The sequence below is a fragment of the Pelmatolapia mariae genome, linkage group LG3_W (assembly GCF_036321145.2).
Source record: "Pelmatolapia mariae isolate MD_Pm_ZW linkage group LG3_W, Pm_UMD_F_2, whole genome shotgun sequence".
Classification (NCBI taxonomy): domain Eukaryota; kingdom Metazoa; phylum Chordata; class Actinopteri; order Cichliformes; family Cichlidae; genus Pelmatolapia; species Pelmatolapia mariae.
This window is the reverse complement of record NC_086229.1, coordinates 94153263-94175362: the sequence shown is the minus strand read 5'-3', so window position 1 is coordinate 94175362 and position 22100 is coordinate 94153263. Positions and strand designations below refer to the sequence as shown.

Below are 22100 nucleotides of genomic sequence, written 5' to 3'. Positions count from 1 at the left end.
TCCTGTAGAAAAATGCAGAGCATTCGAGAGTGCAGCACTTGCCTGTCAGCCAGCAATATTTATTACAACCAGACATTCTAAAAAATCAGTGATTAAGAAACATTGCTGTGCATTCACCTCTGACTAACTGCTCCAGCATGAGCAGGAAGGACACACTAATGTGTGTGTGTCCGTGTGGGGAAAGAGTTAAGTGACTTTCCATATCCTCAACGATAACTCGGAAAAAGAGACAGGGAAAAAAGTGAGAGGGAGGGTGAGTGGACATGTGTGTTCATGAAAAGGAAGTCTGTCCAGACAGTGTCAGATGACATCATCGTCTCCAACACTTTGTGTGTTTATGTGTGTGCGTAGGAGGGGGGCAGTCTTTTAGTATAAATAGGCAAACCGCTGTCAGTGTTTCAAACTCAGGGACCAGCAGAGAAGACCCAACCTGAACAAACAGGGATCTGAAATACTACACTGGACACACCTCAGCTACAAGGTAAGGACCTGAACCTGACAGTTCAGACTTTAGCTTATACGTACAGCCACACACAGCATTACAAGGAATTAGAAGGGACATTGTTATTTAATACAATAAAGTGTCATTTAGCCTCTTGAGTAGTTTTCAGTTGATCCTGTACGCATCCATAAATTACATCATCAATCACACATGTGCACAGCTTTTGTTAATACAGATGTCTATTATTTTGACTTACATTCAGTTCCTAAGAACAAACTGAATCTGTTATAAATCCTATCCTGATTTATTATTATTAAATCTCATTATCCTGAGTCAGTGTTTGACTGAAGCACAGTTAGAAGAATGAAATCTACACTAGAAGTGGACTAATATATTCATTTCTGTTTTGTTTTTTTACATCTACCAGTCGTGGCTAGTTTAACACATTTTCTTTCTGTCGTTATTTATTTTCATACTCTTTGCTTGAACCTTTCTGTATGCAAGTTTTTACAGTCATAATTTTAAGACATCATTTTATGGCCAACTTTTGACAGCTCTTTAACCTTTCTCTGTACCATTGTGTAATCCAGTGCAGTTTCTTACTAAGAATCAGAAGGATCTACAGACACGAGGTTAAACAAAAATCCACTCCTCTTTAAATGGATACAATATCTATTTCTAAAGAATGTATCAGTTTTAGTGATGTAGTGTACAATCACTGCGAGAAAAGCTGTTTGAGAAGAAAGGTTATACTTGCAGGTGTCAGATACAGAGGTGTCTGCTGCATACTGAATCACCACTATTCATATTTGATGAAATTCTATTTTTTCTTTTCCAGAATGCTTTGTGTATATATTTTCCTGGTGCTGGCTCTGAGCAGAGTGGGACTGAGTTCTCTGCAGGATAAGCAGACTGATTTTGGGCTGAAGGTCTTCTACCAGTTGGCCCAGGGGTCTACAGACAAGAATGTGGTCTTGTCCCCATATGGTGTGGCCTCTGTTCTGGCCATGGCTCAGCTTGGTGCAAATGGAAACACCAGCAAGGCCTTAACTACAGCTATGGGGTTTTCTCTGCGAGGTGAGTGACATATAGCTCCAGACAACAAAGTGGGACTGAAGCAACAGGAACAGGTTACAGGAAATAATGAGAATATATCTATAAAGTTTTTAGCATCAGGACAACAATATGGCACTATTTAGTGTTTACACATACTGTAACGTTTGCAAAAGGAAGTTTGTAACTAAGTTAAAGAAAGATTTTTTTTTTAAAAAAATGGTAGTTTTGTGACTTTGGTAGACTAGAGCATGTCAAGACCATAACCATGAAAAACAAAACTCTTATGGTTTCGTCCCACAGAGCGAGGGATGCTTCGGCAGCAGTGGCTTCTGCAGCAGGGCCTGTCCACTGAGGAAGGGGTAGAAATAGCCAACGGGGTGATGGTGGAGAGGAAGATGAATCTGGAGAAGAGATATCACCGGACCTTGGCCAAGGCCTTCAAGACCCACCCTCACCAGGTGGACTTCACGAAGCCAGACCAAGCCATCAGCATTATCAATGCATGGGTCTCAGATCACACTGCAGGTATATTCATATAGCAGACTCAAACTCGTCTGAAACCTCCATCAGCTTTGATGTCTGCTGACGTCTATCTTTGTGTCCATCTTTGAAATCGTTTGGTCATCTCTTCTGCAGGTCTTATCCCTGAATTCTTGCAGTCAGGATCTCTGACTGATCAGACCCGCCTCGTCCTCCTTAATGCGCTTCACTTCCAGGGGCGCTGGAAAATTCCCTTTGACCCAAAACTGACACAGGAGAGGATGTTCCACTGTGCTAATGGCAGCACTGTGCCAGTCCACATGATGACAATCACCAACCGCTTCAACTACGGTGAGCCACGTCGTTGCACTTGTTTATCAAACGGTTCCACAGATGACAAAGGTCTCTATCTGCATTTACTCATTAAGGCCTTTCTTTTCCCCTCAATTAACAGGAGAGTTTGTAACCGCTGATGGAGTGGATTACGATGTGATTGAGGTCCCATATGAGGGCGACTTACTGAGCATGCTCTTGGTGTCTCCCTTTGAGCCTGAAGTTCCTCTGAGCATGCTCAGTGCAGATCTGAGCAGCCAGAAGATCCGACAGTGGAGGACAGAGCTGAGGAATGTCAGGAGGCAGCTGGCCTTGCCTAGGTAAGAGTGGTCAGAGTGTATCTTTGGAGCTAACAATAAATTATAATGATTCATATTGATTATCACAAGGCTATCAGCCTAAAGAAAACACAAGAAACTGAAAGACTGGTGTTTTGAAGGTTTACTCTGGACTCCGAGGTGAATCTGAAGACTGCACTAGTTAACATGGGACTAGGAGACATCTTCAACCCAGCTACTGCAGACTTCACACGCATCACCTGTAAGTCAACCTTTTTGTTAAATGTTCACCTCTCGGGGGTAGGTGTAGTTCCCGAGGTGCAGCAGGTCATCTACCAATCAGAAAGTTGGAGGTTTGATCCCTAGCTGCCCCAGTCTGTATGCCAAATATCCTCAGGCAAGATACTAACCCCAAGTTGCTCTCCGATGCATCCACTGGAGTATAATTAAGTGTGAATGTTAGATAGAAAGCACTTAAGCATATGAATGGTGTAAATGAGACAAGTTGTATAAAGCACTGTGACTGCTCGGGTAGATAGAACAGTTCTATATAAGAACCAGTTTATTTACTGTTTACACTGACTGACATATCCTGGTCAGGAATGACTCCAAGATTCCTTACAAACTTGGAGTCATGAGTGTACTGTGTTGTTATATGAACAAATTGGAGTGTGTTACAGATAGAATTCAAACAACTGAACTGTTTAACACGAATGGTGTTTTAATGAGGTCCAGCAGGACAAACAAACAGATGAGTCCACTGTCAGAGGCCATGAGAAGATAATTCATGACCATCAAAGCTGTTTCTGTGCTATGATGCACTCTTAATCCTGACTGGAGCTTTTGAAATAAACCAGTCTTTCAGAGATGATCACTCATTTTTTTTAATAACTGTTCTTTCAAGATATATATCTATCTATATATATATATATATATATATATATATATATATATATATATATATATATATATATATATATATATATAGATATATATATATACACACACACACACACACACATATCTATATATATCTATATATATATATATATATATATATATATATATATATATATATATTAATAAAAATAAATACAATCTTTTCGAAGTAATGGGTTCATTAAAACCACCTTAAAAGCCTGTGTGTCAATAAAGACGGTCCATATTTAAAATTGAAGCATTTTAAGCCTTAATGATGGATTATAAATAAGCAGATAAAAAAAATTAAGGTTTTAAAAAAAAGCAACATAATGAAAAAAACAAACATATTTTATGTAATTGTTTTTTTCTTTATTTATTCATTTGTTTGTTGTGTGTTTTTCCCTCTAGTGGATCAAAGGCTGTGTGTTTCAAAGGTCCTGCAAAAACTGAAAATTGAGGTGAATGAAGAGGGAACCAAAGGAGCAGCATCAACAGGTACCCTCATTTCTCAAGTCTATATATATTTATTTGTGGCACAGGTGATATAATTGATTTTTTATGGTTTTATGGTAGTATGGAACATAATATGATGTAAGCTAAAATTGAATTGCTAAAAATTCAATTGCCTATTGAAAATAGGCAACAGAAGCAGAGTTCTTAATGTCATTTTTAGATATTGATTTATAGACACAGAGAAAATATTTTAATCAGATTTTGTGATTAATCAAATTGTAACAAATACTTTTCAACAAAAAAAAATGTATCAGGAGAACTCTTTGAAGATAATGTAAGGGGTCCAAATGGGGTCCCCACATGAACCCAACACTGACCCCCCCCCCCCCCCCCCCCCCCTTTCTTTTTCATTGTCCTGTTAGCTGCTGTCATGTTTTCTCGTATGGCAGTAGAGGAGATCACTCTAGACCGACCTTTCCTTTTCCTTATCCAGCACAAACTCACAGGTAACCTTTCACTAGAATACAATTTTACAATACCACACTGCTGATTGGTAGAGTGGCTCTCTAATGTTCTCCCTTTTATGTTTAGGTGCTGTTCTTTTCATGGGTCAGTTCAACCAGCCTCAACAGTAACCCACTCGGAAAACCTTTCATTCCCCTGCGTGAGACTACTAAAATTCCACATAATGACCATACAGTGGATGGCATATCTGACATATACTACTTAAGTCAGATGACATATTTGAAACTGCAAACTAAATCACTGGAAGGTTTATTTACAACATTATTGAAAAAGATTTTGGTAAAAAATATATAAATATATTTCTTTATAGATTATTTATTTCTCTGAATGTTTCTGGCTGATAAAACATATTGTGATATAAAGGAAAGTGAACATATGAGGTATTTCACCTGTTTCTGATACAAAAGATATTGATTTAATTGAAAGGGAGGGACGCTGATGCATTAGTATTTAGAAATAGTTTTATTTTAATATTATTATTGTTAAAAAATATATTTCATATTTTTTGTTTGTTCTGTTCTTACATTTTTATTTCTGTTACTATGCTTATATTTATTAAACTACTATATTTTTTTACAATGTTGCAGTCTTTGAGGAGTTCTTTGAAAGGTTAACATTGACTTTTTCTGTTCTCCCCCTGACTCAAGCATCAAAAGGCACCTAACAAATCAGTATAGTGTCTACATATAACAGAAATATTAGTTCCCATTTCTTTAGTTAAATCTGCCAAAGATAAGCTTGGCATAAAAAAGCATTTTTGTACTATTAAGCTGCAAAATAGGTATTAGCTGAAAACCTGAACACCTAGCATGGTGTGTAGTGTTTGAGGAAACTAGACAAGTGGAAGACAAAAGCATGTCTAAAAAAATCTGTATATATCTACAGTAGATGAACAGTATATAGGGTGGGGTGGGGTCCCGAAACTGATTCGCCAAACCAAAGAAAACCTGTCAGGAAGCCATTCTTAAGAAGGGGAAACATTACACAAGAACTGGAGTGAAAATGAGTGGAGGAGGTCTTCATTTTTCAGCATCATATGATCCCAAACACGCCGCCAAAGCATTAAAAAGCATAGATAAACACCCAATGGAACACTTTGAGAGCCTGCACTTCAACATTATTGAATCTGTGTGGGATTATCTTGACACAGAACAGCCAAAAAACAGCCAAAGCAGAGCTTCAAAATGTCCTTTAAGAAATCTAGAGATTATTCCTGAAGAGCAATTAAAGAAATCACAAATCTTGCCTATGAGAGTTCAAACTGTGTTAAAGAATAAAAGTGGTGACACCATGTACTGACTTCCATTTCAATAAATCGCTGCCCCTATTTCCCATTTTCTTAGCATGCTCTTAGCTATATATATACTGCTGAAAAAATAATTAAAGGAACTTAGAAAACATATTAGATCTTGATAAGAAAAAAAAAGTGCTATATATCTATACTAATATGTAATGTGCGATCTGTTGGGAATGAAAAGATGCCACAATGTTCACTGGAAATTAACATTTTCAACCTACAGAGGGCTGAATTCAAAGAATCTCCAAAAATGGTTAATTCTGTTCCTACTGTGACAAAGGAGCGGTTCTGTAAGAATCTCCTTCATGCTTTGAGACTATGCTGGGAGACACAGCAAAACCTTCTGTCAATGATACATATTAATGTAGCATCCTGGAGGAGTTGGACTACCTGTGTAACCTCTATAGCAGAGGCCACTAACATGTGGACCACGGTCCAGATCCAGACCCACAGGCTGTCCCATATGGACCCAGACCTACAGCCAAAACAGAAGTTTATGATTTAACACCAGGGAGGGCACTTCTATTTTTAACTGGTTCAGCTATTCTGGTCTTTATGATAGTGGTTCAGTGGCTGCAGAAATGCACAGACTAATTGGATGGAAGCTAAGCCATACCACATCATACCACTTAACCAATCAACTCTGTGCATTCCAGGTGTTTAACACTGACTCTACAGAGCTAAGTTAGCAAGTTACACATGTGAAAAAGGTAAGTGAAGACAAAGAAACAGTCCGTGCATCACAGGAAGCCTGCAGCAGTCTAGGTCTAAAGAAGGAAGGACTTAGAGTTACCAGATCAAGCACTAACTATATACTTTAGAAAAGAAGGCCTAAAAGCTGAAGACTGCATCCCATCATATTTAGATACTAAGTATCTGGTTAGACACCATGTTGTGTCATCTGGTAGCGATGAAAATGTATACTGTGACTTCAAATGATACTACCCAAAGCTTGAATAATGTAAACAGAATTGGTCTTAGCACAGAACCATGTGGAACTCAATCCGGTCTTTAAGTCTGACATCATTAGCTGTTTTGGGGTCCAAACTCCGCTTCAGGTCCCAAACTCAAACGAACACTGCGGCATCACTGAGAGGAGGAGCCTGGGATCGAACCACCAACTTTCCGGTTAGTATCTGACCTGCTCTACCAACTGAGCACAAGTCCCTAAAAAGCCACCCCGCTTTTTAGGGGTGCCGAAGTTCAGAACAAAGAGAAAAAAATTTAACATTTTAAAAACACAACAGCCTTATTAAACGCAGAGTAGTTTTTTACCCAGAAGCAGGGTTCATCCCGTCATCACTTAAAGACTGGATAATTAAACTTAGTGTGTAAAGAGGACTCTCCATTTACATGAAGAAAAAAACAAAAACGGAGTCTATCAGACAGATATCATTCAAAGCCCTACAGTGACATACTTTAAAACCTACGGCATGCTCTAATCTCTGTAATAAAATACTGCGGTCAACAGTATCAACGATGGACTGAGGTCTTGCAGAACAAGCACAGAGATGAGTCCATGGTCAGAGCCCATATAGGAAGGGATTTGTAACCTTCACTAAAGCTGTTTCTGTGCTGTGATGAACTCTGAAACCTGACTGGAACTCTTTTAATAGACCATTCCTCTGCAGATGATCTGTTAGCTGTTTGACAACTCTTTCAAGAATTTTTGAGATAAAAGGAGTGCTGGAGAGTGGTCAATAATGACCTAAGACAGCTGGGTCAAGTGACTGCTTTTTAAGTAATAGTTTAATGATTGCCACCTTAATTGCACATAGCCTATAATAGAGATAGATGATCATATTTAAGATTAAAGCATTTACTAATTGTAATAATTTGAGCAGTTGGTAAGAACGGGTAATGTGGTCTAATGGACATGTTGATGACCTGGAGGAAGCGATTACTAAAGTTATTTCAGACAGATTAGTTGAAGTGAATGAGTCTAAATAAATATAAATGACATTTAAAGTAGCTTAAAAATAATGATATGTCTATGGTTTTAAATATTTGTTCTTCAATAGATAAAATTTCTTTTTTTTTAATTAATGAAGTTAAAGGAATGCTTGACTCAGCACCTTTTGTAAGCATGGCTACAAAGCTGAAGAGAAACCTGGGTTTTTTCGGTGTTTAATGAATGATGATGATGAAAAATCCTACCGTTACGGAGATTCTCTTTTTTTTCTTTACCGGGGAGTCAGTATCCGCAGTCACACACGGTGAGGATGTAACACTAAACTTGATACACTTTAAAATCATTCGAACCCTCCGGAAGTGAGACGAAAGCATAAACGTCACGTTAGACGTGCCGGAGTGCGCATGCTCCTCGGATGTGGAAGTGCTTTGGCAGAAACAACGGTCGGGGAAGGGTTTGCGCTTATTACAAGCGCAGTAGTTGAGCACCTTACACGGGAATGAACTTTCGGCATTAGTTTGGGTGCACGTCTGAGTGGGCAACGAGGGAGTAGAGTCCGTGTGTAACGTGACACAAACGTTAAAAATCCCACAGAATGGTAAGTTATTACGTCTCACTTGCCTGGAAAAGTGTACGTGGAGGGTATGCTACGCTAATGCTATCAAGGTGTATGATTCCAGGAAGTCACCACCTGCGGTAACTACACCTGGCTTCTGTCAGCGTAGCCTTGCAAGCTAACAGGCCAGCATAACCTGTGAAACTTCATCCTTCTTACGCTGTATATAGCTTTCGTGCAGCTTGTGATCTGTGTGATGTTAGTCAGACTTTAGCATGACAGATAAGGGACAAACTAGTGTGACTGCCCTCGTTGCAGGTAATTAGTTTATCTTTAGGTTTTAGTTATCGTCAGCAACGAAGGTGACGGCGTGCTTCCTACTTTCTGCCAGCCTAGGGTTACAACGTAAAGTAATGAAATAGGTTTCATTATGTGGCTAACTTTGTGCTTAACCTCAGCTCAGTTGTTTTTGAAACTCTGCATGGCCAAAACCATGTGGCCAAATGGTGTGACTGACACTGGTGATCTTAATATTACCTGCCACAGTGACATCTGTTACTGCCTAGACTGATGAAACAATAGCATTCATCTTTTATGAAACCATACCTCCCACACTCATCCCTGCCAAATAGACTGTAGACTGGTAGCAGGCAGATGTAAGTAAACATAATTAGTAAGTGATACGGTGGATTAGTATTGCCATATCTGCAAAGTTTTAAAATAGCTGTAATACACATTACAGCACAAGTTTATATGAGTGGTTTCATTATGTGATTGAAGTGTTATGTGTATGGGTTTGCTTTAAATGCAATATAAGACGTCTATGTGTGTAGGTAATATCAAACCAAAATATTATAGACATTTGATGTCAGTTCCTCCCTTTCCTTTGCCAGTATGGCGTGGGGAAAACAGCATAGGATGATGAGATGAAACACTCGCCACATACAACCGCAATGTAAATTTGTCATGGCCATTATGTTATTATAGACTTTCATATCCATTCCATCCATCCATCCATTTGCTTCTGCTTATCCTTTTCAGGGTCGCGAGGGGTGCTGAAGCCTATCCCAGCTGACTTCACAAAGAATATTTAAAGATTGCCATCCTAGTGCAAGTCTTTAGTGACCAAATCCATTATTAATTTTGGTTTTAGTCCTAATTTGGTCTTCCCAGCACCTGAAAAAGGTAACTGACTCTTCAACTGCTAAATGCTCCACTTTGTTCACCTTCTACTTTTGAACTGCCAGTTTTCATTAGTGTACCTGGGACGTGTCAGAGAGATATTGCATTAACAACTGAGGGATTTGGAGGGCATGGGATAAGTGGACTGGAATTTAAATAACTTATTATAGAAAGCCATGAGATTGTTTTTATTTATTTGTTTGTTTGGTTGGTTGGTTTGACTGGTTCATTTTAACATAAAACCATTTAAAATGGCTATTTTATAATGCTGGCTTAACTCCCTATGTGTTTCATTGTGACACTCCCTTGGACCACGTAGATATGGGATGATGATCTAATATAGACACCAAGTGGAGATTAGAACGTTTTTTTTTTTTAAATTGTGATTTGAGAAAACAATTTGGCATGCTATTCTCTTTGTTTGCAGTATATGTCTACTGAAATGTTTACCACAAGTTAAAGTCTCACAAAATGTCATAGAGTTGATTTTTGAGTGCAGCACATCTCAGTCCAAGCATCGATTCTGCTGGATTTCAAACATGGTGCAGCGCTTTGTTATTTGAGCAGACAGGAGCCGCCGTGTTCTCTAAAAGATGTGCACTGTTGACATGGTTTAATTTCTAAAGACTCACAGTGCACACTGGTTTATTTGTCACCAAGGATGTGATTCTCTTGGGCTGACTAAGATTTCACTGTATATTTAACTTTGAACCTGAACTTTTTCTGAGCAAGTAAACCAGACCACATTACAAAATGTTGATAACTAATTGTCTGGTTTTTTGGTGTCTTCTTCCTACCATATGATGGCATCTGCCTCTATTAATATGGGGCCCTCCTCTTTATCATAATGGTGCAACACTTGAGCAGCCGCACTGATTATTTTAGTGGAGCTGAAATAATTTTGACCATATTTAACTCTAAATGACGTCCCTGTATTTCTTTGCTTTTGGGAATTGAAAGAGCATTTGAACACAAATGGTTAATGATGTCAGACTTGATAATAATGTTTACAAAAAGAGCAAATGATAAAAAACTGTGATGAAGTGACTCATAATTGGGCACAAGAATGCAGTTAACAGAGTTAACAGGAAAAGTTCCTTTACTGGAGCAGTAATTCTAATTGTCACATTTATGTATTGACATGTACCTACACATTGAATACATGTTCTCATATATGCTGTACTGTCTTTTTGGGTGGTGTTCTATTTTTGCATGTAGATGCGCTTCATGCTGCTGTTCAGCCGGCAGGGCAAGCTGCGACTGCAGAAGTGGTACACAGCCACAGCTGAGCGTGACAAGAAGAAGATGGTCAGGGAGCTGATGCAGATAGTGTTGGCTCGCAAACCAAAGATGTGCAGTTTTCTAGAGTGGCGCGACCTCAAGATTGTCTATAAAAGGTAAAAGTGCCATAGGCAGTCCTGCATTTTGTACTCATCACATCATCACGTGCTTCTTGCGTACTTTCTTTACACTATTTTCATCTTTTCTCATTTTAACGTTACTGACAGTTTCTAGAGTAGATATTTACAGTTTCATTTTCTTTTGTAGCTAACTCGTGCTATGAACTGCTGTTGGTTTATCACTAATTATCAAGAAACTGTAAAGAAATGCACTAGTGCTTTTATCCCAGTGCCAGGTTCTCAGGTTCATTTACTTGTGCGGTGATACATTTAGGCAGTAGCCTTTATTGTTTAGAAATTTTTAAAAGAAATGTTAGTAACGCAGTATTAAACATGTGAAAAGGATGAGATGTGGCAGTGCTTTATCTCCAAGAAAGAAACAGTAGGAAGGGAAATTACATATTTGTCCGTATTTGAGTATTTCATTAAAATTAATGTTTGTTGGAAAGAGAAGCTGCTTTCATATAGATGGGGGTGATAGGCCCACGTCCACCACAGTGGTACATGGTCTTTCACTGCCAGCCCAGCCCCCACTGGTGGAACAAGTAGATGAACTAACAGTCTGCATTGGCAAATTAGGTGAATTACTGCCTTTGAGCTCTAACTACAGAGAACCTAACCATGGCCTCATACATCCGGTGATCAGTGGAGGAATATGGGTGGCCCTGATCACAGGGGCCATGGGCTGGAATTGCATTGCCTTAACTGCCAGGAGCTCTTACCATCAGGGCAAGTTACTACAAATCTGGCCTGCTTCTCTTGACTTCCCTGGTCAACACCTCTTAAGGACTTAAACCAGCTGTACCTAAGGAAAACAACTTAGTTTAGAAGATGCAACAGGTCTTTCTGTTGAATGTTACATTATTAGATTTTTATGAGTCATTTGAAATTTGAAGAAGCCCTAAACATTGCATACTTCTATAGTAACTAATATAGTGGCACAGTGGCCTCATCTACTTCCCACTATGGCCAGCCACATCAGCTGGCTTTGCCACACCTAGCAGAGTTAATGGCTGAGTCCACAGTGTTGACACAACAAGCTTTAGAACATTTGCTTTTCTGCATCAGAGTTGATACTATATCAACTGGACAAAAAGGGGCACATCGAACTGCAGTCACATGTTTCAAGACTTATTACTAGACTCCCTCATGACATGCATGCCAGTTCCAGAGGAAATTCATCTACTGAAGATAAAAAAAAAATTCTCTGTTAAATCTCAAGGCAGCCTGCAAAGGGCTGTGTGGTACAGAACCACCCTTGACCATCACTAAAGAACCCATTCCCTCTACAAGTATAGTCTAACACTGGACTAAATCAGGGGTGCCAAACATAAGACCCGGGGGCCAGAATCAATCCAGCAAACACACCAATTCAGCCCACTGGAAGTCTTTGGAACATGTGATGGAGGGCAGACATTTTTGGACTTTTAACTGTATTTTTATTTTATTTTTAATAATAATTTCTAACAGTCTTTTCTGTTGATTAAGACTTCCTCTACAGCCATTCATGCTACACCAAAGTAATGTATAAACATTTAATTGACAGGAAACTTGGAGGTTACAACACAACTTGGCAAACAATGCTTTTAAAACAGAAAGCAGAATTAAGGATTTAATAATTAGCCCACTTACTGTGGACAAATTACAAAATCAGGCAAGTCAACGAGATCAGGGGGATAAGGGACTGACTAAAACGCAGATGCTACTTCATAGGTCAGCACCCAAACACAGGTTATTGGACTGAAAGAACTCTGCACGCTTGCTTTGTGCTGTCTGGCAGCCCTACACAGGTGTGCTAAACTGTCATACTTCAAATGTACGCTGTACATTTTTTGTTGTTGTAGTTCTTTTTTCTTTTTTTAAAAACATCTGTGATGAATTTTGAGGCAGAAAGTCTTAACTGGAGCTCACAGCAGGCAGCCTGCGGCCTTGTTGGTTTGTTTAACTTGAGAACGAGGTGACATTGGGTTTTCAAATTGATACCATAGAATGAATCTACTTAATATATTTGAGTTTCAATCTCAGTGGCCTTAACATAAAGGTCAGAGGTTAAGTTTTCTGCAAATCTAGTGAATGCGATAACTTGACAACAAGGCAATGTAGGATTTTAAAATTGTTTCTACTTTTGTGTATATTGTCTTGCAGGTATGCCAGCCTTTATTTCTGTTGTGCCATTGAAGAGCAAGACAATGAGCTGATCACACTCGAAGTTATACACCGATTCGTAGAGTTGCTGGATAAATATTTTGGCAGTGTAAGTCATATGTGCATCTTAATGTGATTTTCCTGATTTTCATGTGAATTATTTTGAAGGAAGAGAATAGTTGATGGCATATGACTCCTGGTTCCGGGTCCAAACTACTCTGCGTTTATTAAGGCTGTTGTGTTTTTGGCATGTTTTAATGCTTTGCATCTTTGTTCTGTTTAATCAGAACAAGCCCCTAAAAATAGTCCGTGATCACTGTCGACCTGTCTGGGTTTTTATTACTACTATTCATCTACAACACTTTTTAAAGCTCAGTTTTAAAACCTTACCGTGTAACTACAGCCCAGCTGCTCAGACACCAAAAATGTGAATGAGTCAGAAAAGAATCACTCTGAGGCAAAAAAAGATTGGAATGGGAACATGAAGCTGAGGATCAGGAACTTAACATAATGAGTAAAATAAACCATGCAGCAGTATATTAATGACTAACCTGTGTTGTGGATATATTATATAAGGCCTGACTGAAGTTTGGTCCTTGTTTTTTTCCTGTTTTTCATGCCATGCAATTGCATTTGTCTCTGCCCACGGGGGACCCTCATGTTAATTTTTATTGAAGGGAAAAACTTATATTTCATCCTCCAGCTTCACTGTGCTAATGTTTTTATATCATGCTAACCATAGCTCTGTAGCTAGCCACCATGTAGCAAACCATTATATTCTTGTTAAAATGTACTCACAATGTGAATTCAAACATAATTTTTTTCTTCTTTAAGAGGATTAACTTTGTTTCTTTGAAAAACAAAACTCCAACGGAGAAGTTGAAAGACCGTTCTGAGACTTTCCCTGGCATGGTAAAGAGTGGTGTTTTGTGTATGTGTAGGTGTGTGAGCTGGACATCATCTTTAATTTTGAGAAGGCCTACTTCATTTTAGATGAGTTCCTGATGGGAGGAGAGATCCAGGACACATCTAAAAAGAGTGTCCTCAAAGCCATTGAACAAGCTGACCTACTGCAGGAGGTAAGCTGGGCTTCAGAGTTGACATGACTCAAGAAGACGATGCATTAAAGTTAGTGACCTGTGAGTTATCACTGAAAAGTCAGTCACAAGTCATGGACTGACTGTGGGACTTTGTCCACATTTTGTTGTGTTAATGCTCACCAGACTAACTTCAGTTTGGAGTTGTGCAGTTCGTACACTCTGCATATGTAAATTTGTGTCGTTTTTGTTCCTCCCTGGTCGGTGAAAAACCAGTTTTTTGTAATAGTTTCCTTTCTGCCTGCACTCTGAGTCAGCTAGCCCTAACTGTTGCATTTTTTGCATATAATACAGTAATACTAATATAAATGGCATACAGTCATCTTTCTACTTATACCTGTGAGAGGTGACAGCTCCATGCAATGTGAATGAAACAATTTGTTGTCTGTAATTTAAGTTGCGTCTTGTTTATCTTTTCAGGAGGACGAATCACCGAGAAGTGTACTGGAGGAGATGGGCTTGGCATAGTCCACAGCAGCGTTATGGAAGAATATAGAAGGCAGGGGGTGGGTCAGTGTAGGGTAGAACATGCATCAACTTGACAGTACTGGTACTATGTATATGTGAATGGGGACTGGTATACACTGTTTAACTGGGGGAGAGACTCAGTTAGTGGAAGAACCTTGCAGTGCCAGGCCCTTTAGCTCTGGGTGGGTGGGTGATAATGTGGGGGTGGGGGGGTCACGTCTATGTGGCTGCCAGAGTTGTGTGTTTATATTTTTTTTTAAGGAGTAAGGCAGAGTCCAGCTAAGAAAATAACCCACAGTGGTAAACACTGTGGGTTATATACACTTCAGCAAAGTAACATTTTGCTGAATGTTTATCACAGTATTGTGATTTTGCAGTGTGACTGGGCTATGATACAAAAACTGGTTGAGCAGGCACATTCTATCATGAAGCTTTGTCAGGTACTGACTATGGTCTCACTTGAGTAGTAAGACTGTAATAAATATTTAATGTCACTACAAGTGCTAACAGTGAATTTTAAAGCATTGACGATGGTAAGTTGGGGAAAAAACACTTAATTTATACATACATTTAACAACATTTAATGTCATTCTTTTATTAAGATAATACACTGCTCGTATGATGGCTTGTGTTCCTGCCTTGTACAGTATATTTACACCATGTTAAGAAATGCAGGCGCTACATAAACCAGTGAAGAAATTAAAAACAAAACAATTACAAGAATTAGACATTTTCTTAATTTTCTGGCTCCACTCAAATTGTTCTTGTACTAGGTAATCAATTGGTGCTGTCAAACTATGTCTGAATATATCACGTTTATTTCAGGTGTTTAATATTTTTAGATTGTATGAATACTCCTTGTTATTGGCCCATCTGTCATTGCACAACTTTCATAAACTGATAGTGAAGAATAAACCAAAGACATTTTAGAATGGCATCAGAACTAAAAAAAGATCTTATTTACATTTGAACCATTAATATGTACTGAGTGTGTAATCCTGATGAAATGTCATATGCAGTTTAGGAAAAGTGCAACTTAGAATGAGAAGGAACACAGGTAAAGGTCAGAGTTGAAAGTTATAGAAGGGACATGCTGTGTGCAGTGGGTACTTGTTTGGGCTGGAGTGAAATTACAAGGCAGATAGAATTATCTAGCTTAACTATATTTTATTGTTCTGTAAATGTTTTACAAAGTTTTGTTTTCAGTGTGACATCTGTGTGAAAAACAGGCTTTTGCTGAATGAGCAGTGGGCAGTAATGGAACGGGTCATTCCAAATCAGTTGAACAAGTTGAAAAATTTTAAGGCTGATACCCCTGACAAAATTGCAGGATAATACACTTCTTAATAGATAAACTGCTAAAACGATTACAGTTTACACACCCACACCTTGCACCAAAGCGTTAGAAACAGATAGCTCCTCAAACCATTCTTGAAACGTTTTTGCTAGCGAGGGTTATCCTGCTCAAATAGGCCGAGGCCATCAGGGATTACAATTTCAGTGAAAGGATGTACATGGTCTGCAACAAGGCTTTGGTTGGCTGTACATGTCAAAGTAACATCCACATGAATGACAGGACCCAAGGTTCCCCAGCAGAAAATTACCCAAAGCATCACACTTCCTCCACCAGCTTGCTGTCTTCCTACAGTGCATCCTGATGTTAAGTGTTCCCAAGATCAACGATGCACAACCACCTGACCCTTCCCAGAAAGCATGATTCCCAGACCAGGCTACCTTCTTCCATGGCACCACGGTCAATTCAGTTCCATTTCTATTAAATAGCGCCAAATCACAACAGCAGTTGCATTAAGGCATTTAAGTTCTGATGCTCAAGTCCCTATTGTTGGTGTTTTTGGTGATGGATGGGTTGGTCTGCTGTTATGTAGTTCCATACCCAACAAAATGCAATGCACTGTTTTTCAGTAACCTTTCAGAACCAATATTTTGGGGGCAGTTTAAGCCTACAGTACCTTGTCTGTTGGATGAGCCACATGGGCCAGCCATTGCTCCTCATATGAACTGGTGAGCCTTGGCCGCATACGACCCTGTCACTGGTTCATCACTAGTCCTTTTCAACCACTTTTGACCACTGCAGATTGAGAACACTGCATAAGAGCTGCAGTTTTGGAAATGTGCTGATCCAGTGGTCTAGCTATCACAATTTGGCTCTTGTCAGACTCACTCAAATCCTTAAGCTTGCCCATTTTTCCTGCGTCTTACTTTCAGAACCAAATGTTAGTAATATTTCCCACCCGCAACCAGGTACCACGATAAAGAGATACTTATTTCACCTGCTGTATCACCAATTTTATGAATAAATATATTTCAGAAGTGCTATTGGGATTAATACCAGATGTTGGTAAAGGTCAATTCAGTCCACAGAGGCAAAGAATCCAACCATAGATGTCTATAAATTGTGTAACAATTAGAAATGACACGAGGAAAATGTATTGAACACACAAAGGTGCAACAAAGCATGGGAACTCCTGACACCAGCTGAAATCTATCTGTAATTAGGAAGCATTCCTGCCGCAAGGTGCAAATTAATATCAGCTAATTCCCAAGTCCCAACTGATGGCCTATAAAAAGGTGTCACACAAGGAACATCTCATGTTGTGTAAAACCAGTGAGTTCTGTCAAGAGCTTCACAAGCTTGTTACAAAATGTACTGATGGCACTGGTTACAAAAGGATTTACTAAAACTGTTGAAGGTTCCAGTGAGCTATGTTGGGGTCATAATCCTGGGAAGGGTCCCATCCAATTATTGGCCAATAACCTTCCTCAGTACCACATGGTGGATCCTCAGGCATCGTACTGACTAAGATGAACAGGCACATGGCTCTATACATGACACAGAAAGGAGTTGGTAGAAACACCAGAGTGGTGAAAACCTGCTACTGGTTGAGCAGTCATCAGAGACTATAGGACAAGACTGACCAACCTGTGCACTCCCTTGATTGACCATAGGAAAGCCTATGACTCAGTGCCTCACTCATGGATCCTGGGATTCCTCTAATTGTACAAGACAGGACCATAAGGAATTTGATGGGGATGTGGCGAACACTAGAGGTCAACTTCAAGTGCAGGATCTACCAAGGAGATGTTCTGCTCCACACTACTGTTCTGCATAGGCCTGAACCCCCGTCAGCCAGATCATCAAACAGGCTGGCCAAGGACTTGAGCAATTATTAGCCACCTCCTCTACACGGATGACATCAAGCTGTATGCCAGGAGTGAAGGAGACACTGGTTCACTGATCCACACCACCAGGATCTACAGCAAATGTTGATCTTAAGGGGGCCGGACTAGTGAAACTTGATGTCACTGTAAAGAAGTTACATATTTACATAATTTCCTTAGGGATTAATAAAGTATGCTGATTCTGATTCTGAACTGTTTCTAGATGGTAAAGAAAAAGCTGCTGTGACAAATCTGTCAGCATGACTCTTTGGTTTTCAGTGTAAGAAATAAATGTGTAAAATCACAGAATGAGTTCTGGTAGCTCATTGCTCAGACTCCATTTTTTGATATATGTATAGTTTTTTTTTATTGTTTATTGCTTAATTATTTTGTGTAGTATGAAGGGTTTTTATCAGTGGGGAAAGCTGTAAAACTTATGCAACTAAAGTTAAGGGTAACGGATTTTGTTTGTGCTTGTTTGTGGTGAGCAACAGATCAAACAGTAAGAATTATAAATGGCTTGAAGCATGTATTCAGGCCTGTGAGACTTCTATTCATTGTTTTCAGAAAAGCCTTATTTTCATGCATTTATTACTAGATGGGAGAGCACACATGAGATTTAAGGCCTGGACAAGTTTGAAACCTTTTGTCCTCCATAATGGCAAATAGCTGAAAATAAAATCTGGTGTCACTTTAGCCAGCTCCTAGTTTGATAGATTCTGCACTCAGCAGTCTTCAGTATTATTGAAATGCAGCCAAGTGCTGCTTATTTTACTTTTTCACTCATTTATTCACTTTTCCCAACACGTTACTGAGGACCATCAATAACTGACATGTGAAATGATCTCGTATGCAGGGTACTTCCAGCCCATTTGGACTTCAGAAGTGTAGTTAGATCATAAAAGGGGGGGGGGGGGGTTGTAGTCCCATAGACAAATACGAACCATAAAATAAGCTGGCCAAAAGAGGAGATAGAAGCCACTGACATCAAAACAAGAAAGCTCCCTACCATGCATGCAGCACCCTAAGACTGTACACTAAGATGAAGGAAGGTGGCCAAGGCTAGTGAGTGTCAGAACTGCTACCCAGGATGAGACAATGAACATCCACGAGTACTTCAGGAAGATGGCCACAACTGAGAGTGTGGTTAGTTAATATCTCAGGCAGCAGAAATTTGAGAAGAGGAGCCATCATGGATGTACAGGACCCTGCATGGTATATACGGCCGGCAGCAGAGGTGGCTGACGTCCAGAAATCCTACCAGTGGCTGGACAAAGGTGAACTGAAAGAAAGGCACTGATCATGGCAGTGCAGGAACACGCTCTAAGCACTAGACTTTATGGTCTATCACACCAGGCAAGACCCCGGGTGCGGGCTGTGCAAAGATGCCCCTGAGCACATGTAACAACAGGGTGCTAGATGCTAGCAAACAGGACATACATGGAACGCCATAACCAAGTGGCCGGCATAGGATACAGAAACATCTGTGCTGAGGATGGCCTGGAAGTCCCGGGGTCAAAATGGAGCACGCCCCCCTAAGGTGCTGCAGTGTGTATGTTTTTCTTATGGGATTATTAGGACGTGTATCATCACCTCATCACCCTGAATTTATTTTCCAGGCAAATTATGTTAAGAAGGTCGGGCTTTAGATTCTTTGGTTTGTTTGCTTGTTTAAAATAAATCTTAGCTCGTTATACTGTCTCAGCAGGATTATTATATGAGCTGGAGCAATGTTTCTAACTTTGTTTATTTTTCCCTTTGAATTTGAATGCATCTGCTTGTAATCACACAAATTAGTCTGAGTTGGTGGGATTAATAAACATTTCTGAAAAGGGCTGTCTACGAGTTGAACAAACATTCTGCATTTAAAGTCTTTTATACAATACACTCAATCCATCTTCCTTTATAATTCTATTGAAAGGTATTTATATTCATGAAGTAAATCGCAACAAGTGTGATTCAGTTAGCACCGTTAACTCACAGCATGAAATGCGTGTATTTTTGATTCAGTCCAGTGTAAAATTGGGCAAAATTCTCTATATTCCACAAAGTGTGGCCAAAATATATAAAGAAAAAAAACAAAAGGCCCACATTAGGAGTTTATTTACCTTTATATTATTGTAAAAGAATAAGTAATGAAACTTGCTCTTTATTTATTTACCATACATCTGTAGTTCTACTATATGGTCCAGTTTTTGTTTTTTTCTCTTTCCTGTGTAAAAGTCAAAAGCACTCAGTGGGTGGGTTGGTGGGAGTAAGGGGGCAATTTTTTTTAATGTCTCTCCAAATGTACAGTTATATTAGGCTCTAGGTTGAATGGAAAGGAAAAATGGTCCAGCAGTCAGAAATATCCTGTAGCTTTCTCTCATTTGACGACAGGTCAGCGTAGTCACCCCACACACCAATTTCAAAGTGGCACAGAAATCCACACCCTTGCACATACAGATGCATCTGTGTGGCAAGTGGAGCTATATGAAATATATAGAGATGCAACTTAAAACTATAATGGCGCAGTTTAACTTAGATAAGAATCCCAGTAATTAATAATTATAAAAATTACCCTGACTGGCAAGTCAAAGAAAAGGTTTCAAGTTTAGTAAAGTTCAGAACAATGGCAACTGTTGTTTACCTAAAAAAACAATCTTATTTCCACATTTCACTAGTTGTGCACGTCCAGTAGCTATACACCCCACAGATGGAGAACCACTGGGTTAATTGGTGATTCCAAATTGGCCTTGGGTGTGATTGTAGGTGCGAATACACTAAAAGTTGATTCTGTTAATCTGGACGTAGCGTTTTCAGATGGAGAAATGTTTCGTCATTCATCCAAAGTGACATCTTCAGTCTCAGCTGACTGCTGCATTGATATATTGCAGAGATACCTGTAAAGACTAGCATGCCCAACCACAGTGAGATTAAACTGCTAAAAAAAACTAGAAGACTAGAATGAAGTGTAGTCTACGCACTTTCAAAAACTATACTTGTCATCCAGATTCATAACAGGAACTGTTCACCTGGTGTTAATAACGGTTAACTGACAGATCTAAACTTTGAAAACTGATTAATTTTATCTTGTATTAGAGAAAATGTACCACACTGTAGTCCTAGTGATCACTGAGTGATGATATGTTTTGAACAAATATTGGATTGGATATTTTTTAGATGGCACATCACCTAATTGGCCAAGTTTTATTCTTTGACATTTATATTTCAAGCTGATTTATACTGTTTATATTGTAAGCCAAAAACCTTACAATAATACAGAGAAAACGAGACGAGCCTCTTTGAGCAAATACTTTATATTAGAAGGTGAAGAAACTATACATAGAGTATAAAGAAAACAGAGAAAACTCCAGTAATCATATGACCCCCTGTGAGCAAGCATTTAAATGGAGATTATGAATTCATGATGTTGCATCATGAGAAGCCATCAGCAGCTTATTGCAATGTAACCAAGGGAGGCAGATGATGGAGAAAAGGAGTCCAAATATCAATGGTATTAAAAGTAACTGTACATAACGGCACCGTGAGGCAACTGTTGTGACTTCGCGTTATGCAAATAAAATTTAATTTAATAAAGTAACCTCTGTGAGATGGTTATGAATATTTGTTTCTCTAATGGTTAAAATTGAGAAATCCGTGAGGTTAAAGGAATGGTTAGCTCAACGGAGCTCTGACTTTGTGTCAGCCTAGCTACAGTGAAGAGAAACGTATCAGTGATGAACAGTAAAATGTTCTGGTTTTACAGAGGACTTTTTCTTATAGAGCAACAAACTATTTTTCCAGTCTAAATGTAGCTTTTATAGATTAGGTAGATGTAATTTCAGCTTTACCAGAATTACTGCTTTAAGGTAAATGTTTGAGAGTTGTACCAGTGAGCAAAGTACTTCTGATTTTAGGCTTTCTTTTTCAGATGAGCCATTGTATCCAGAGACATGACCCCTGTGGGTCAATTAACATTTTTAACAGATTTACCATTTCTTTGTCACAGCATCATATTTATAGAGTTGCATTATGGTTTCTTTTTTCCATTTTAACTGACATTGTGGTTTAAGACAAATATTAAAGGCTCTGGGTGGTAGTGAAGACTTGGAAAGGACAGCTGAAGTGGTGAAGAAAACTGAGAATAAGAGAAAAGAAGACAAAGAGACTTGATGGCAGAATTAGGAAGTACAGGAAAATATGTCAGTGAAGAATAAGTGGTAATAAACAAGTTGGATAGTCTATGAGATGAAGGAGAAGTAGCCAGGAATACTGGTAGGGCACGTGCATTGCAAAAAGAAAGGTGGAAAAGAAAAAGTGTGTTGCATGTGAGATTGGACAGTATGGAAGGAGAATTGGACTTGGCTAGACAGAGAGTGTGAGCTTGGAAGCA

The 22100-nt window shown here is 39.1% G+C and overlaps 2 protein-coding genes across 3 annotated transcripts; both read left to right on the top strand.

Moving 5' to 3' along the window:
* Positions 1–412: 412 nt before the first annotated feature.
* Positions 413–5014, top strand: serpine1 (serpin peptidase inhibitor, clade E (nexin, plasminogen activator inhibitor type 1), member 1). Its single transcript, XM_063466090.1, has 9 exons — positions 413–481; positions 1281–1519; positions 1799–2023; positions 2135–2329; positions 2433–2631; positions 2751–2851; positions 3919–4005; positions 4386–4469; positions 4555–5014. The coding sequence occupies exons 2-9, from the start codon at positions 1282–1284 to the stop codon at positions 4596–4598; spliced, it is 1173 nt and encodes a 390-aa protein (XP_063322160.1). The 5' UTR covers positions 413–481; position 1281; the 3' UTR covers positions 4599–5014.
* Positions 5015–8107: 3093 nt separating this feature from the next.
* Positions 8108–14729, top strand: ap1s1 (adaptor related protein complex 1 subunit sigma 1). Of its 2 annotated transcripts, XM_063466078.1 has the most exons (6): positions 8108–8295; positions 9295–9438; positions 10654–10832; positions 12981–13089; positions 13922–14059; positions 14498–14729. In XM_063466078.1, the coding sequence occupies exons 3-6, from the start codon at positions 10654–10656 to the stop codon at positions 14543–14545; spliced, it is 474 nt and encodes a 157-aa protein (XP_063322148.1). In that variant the 5' UTR covers positions 8108–8295; positions 9295–9438; the 3' UTR covers positions 14546–14729. The 2 variants fall into 2 exon arrangements, with proteins under 2 accessions (XP_063322148.1, XP_063322137.1); XM_063466067.1 differs by lacking the exon at positions 9295–9438.
* Positions 14730–22100: the final 7371 nt, after the last annotated feature.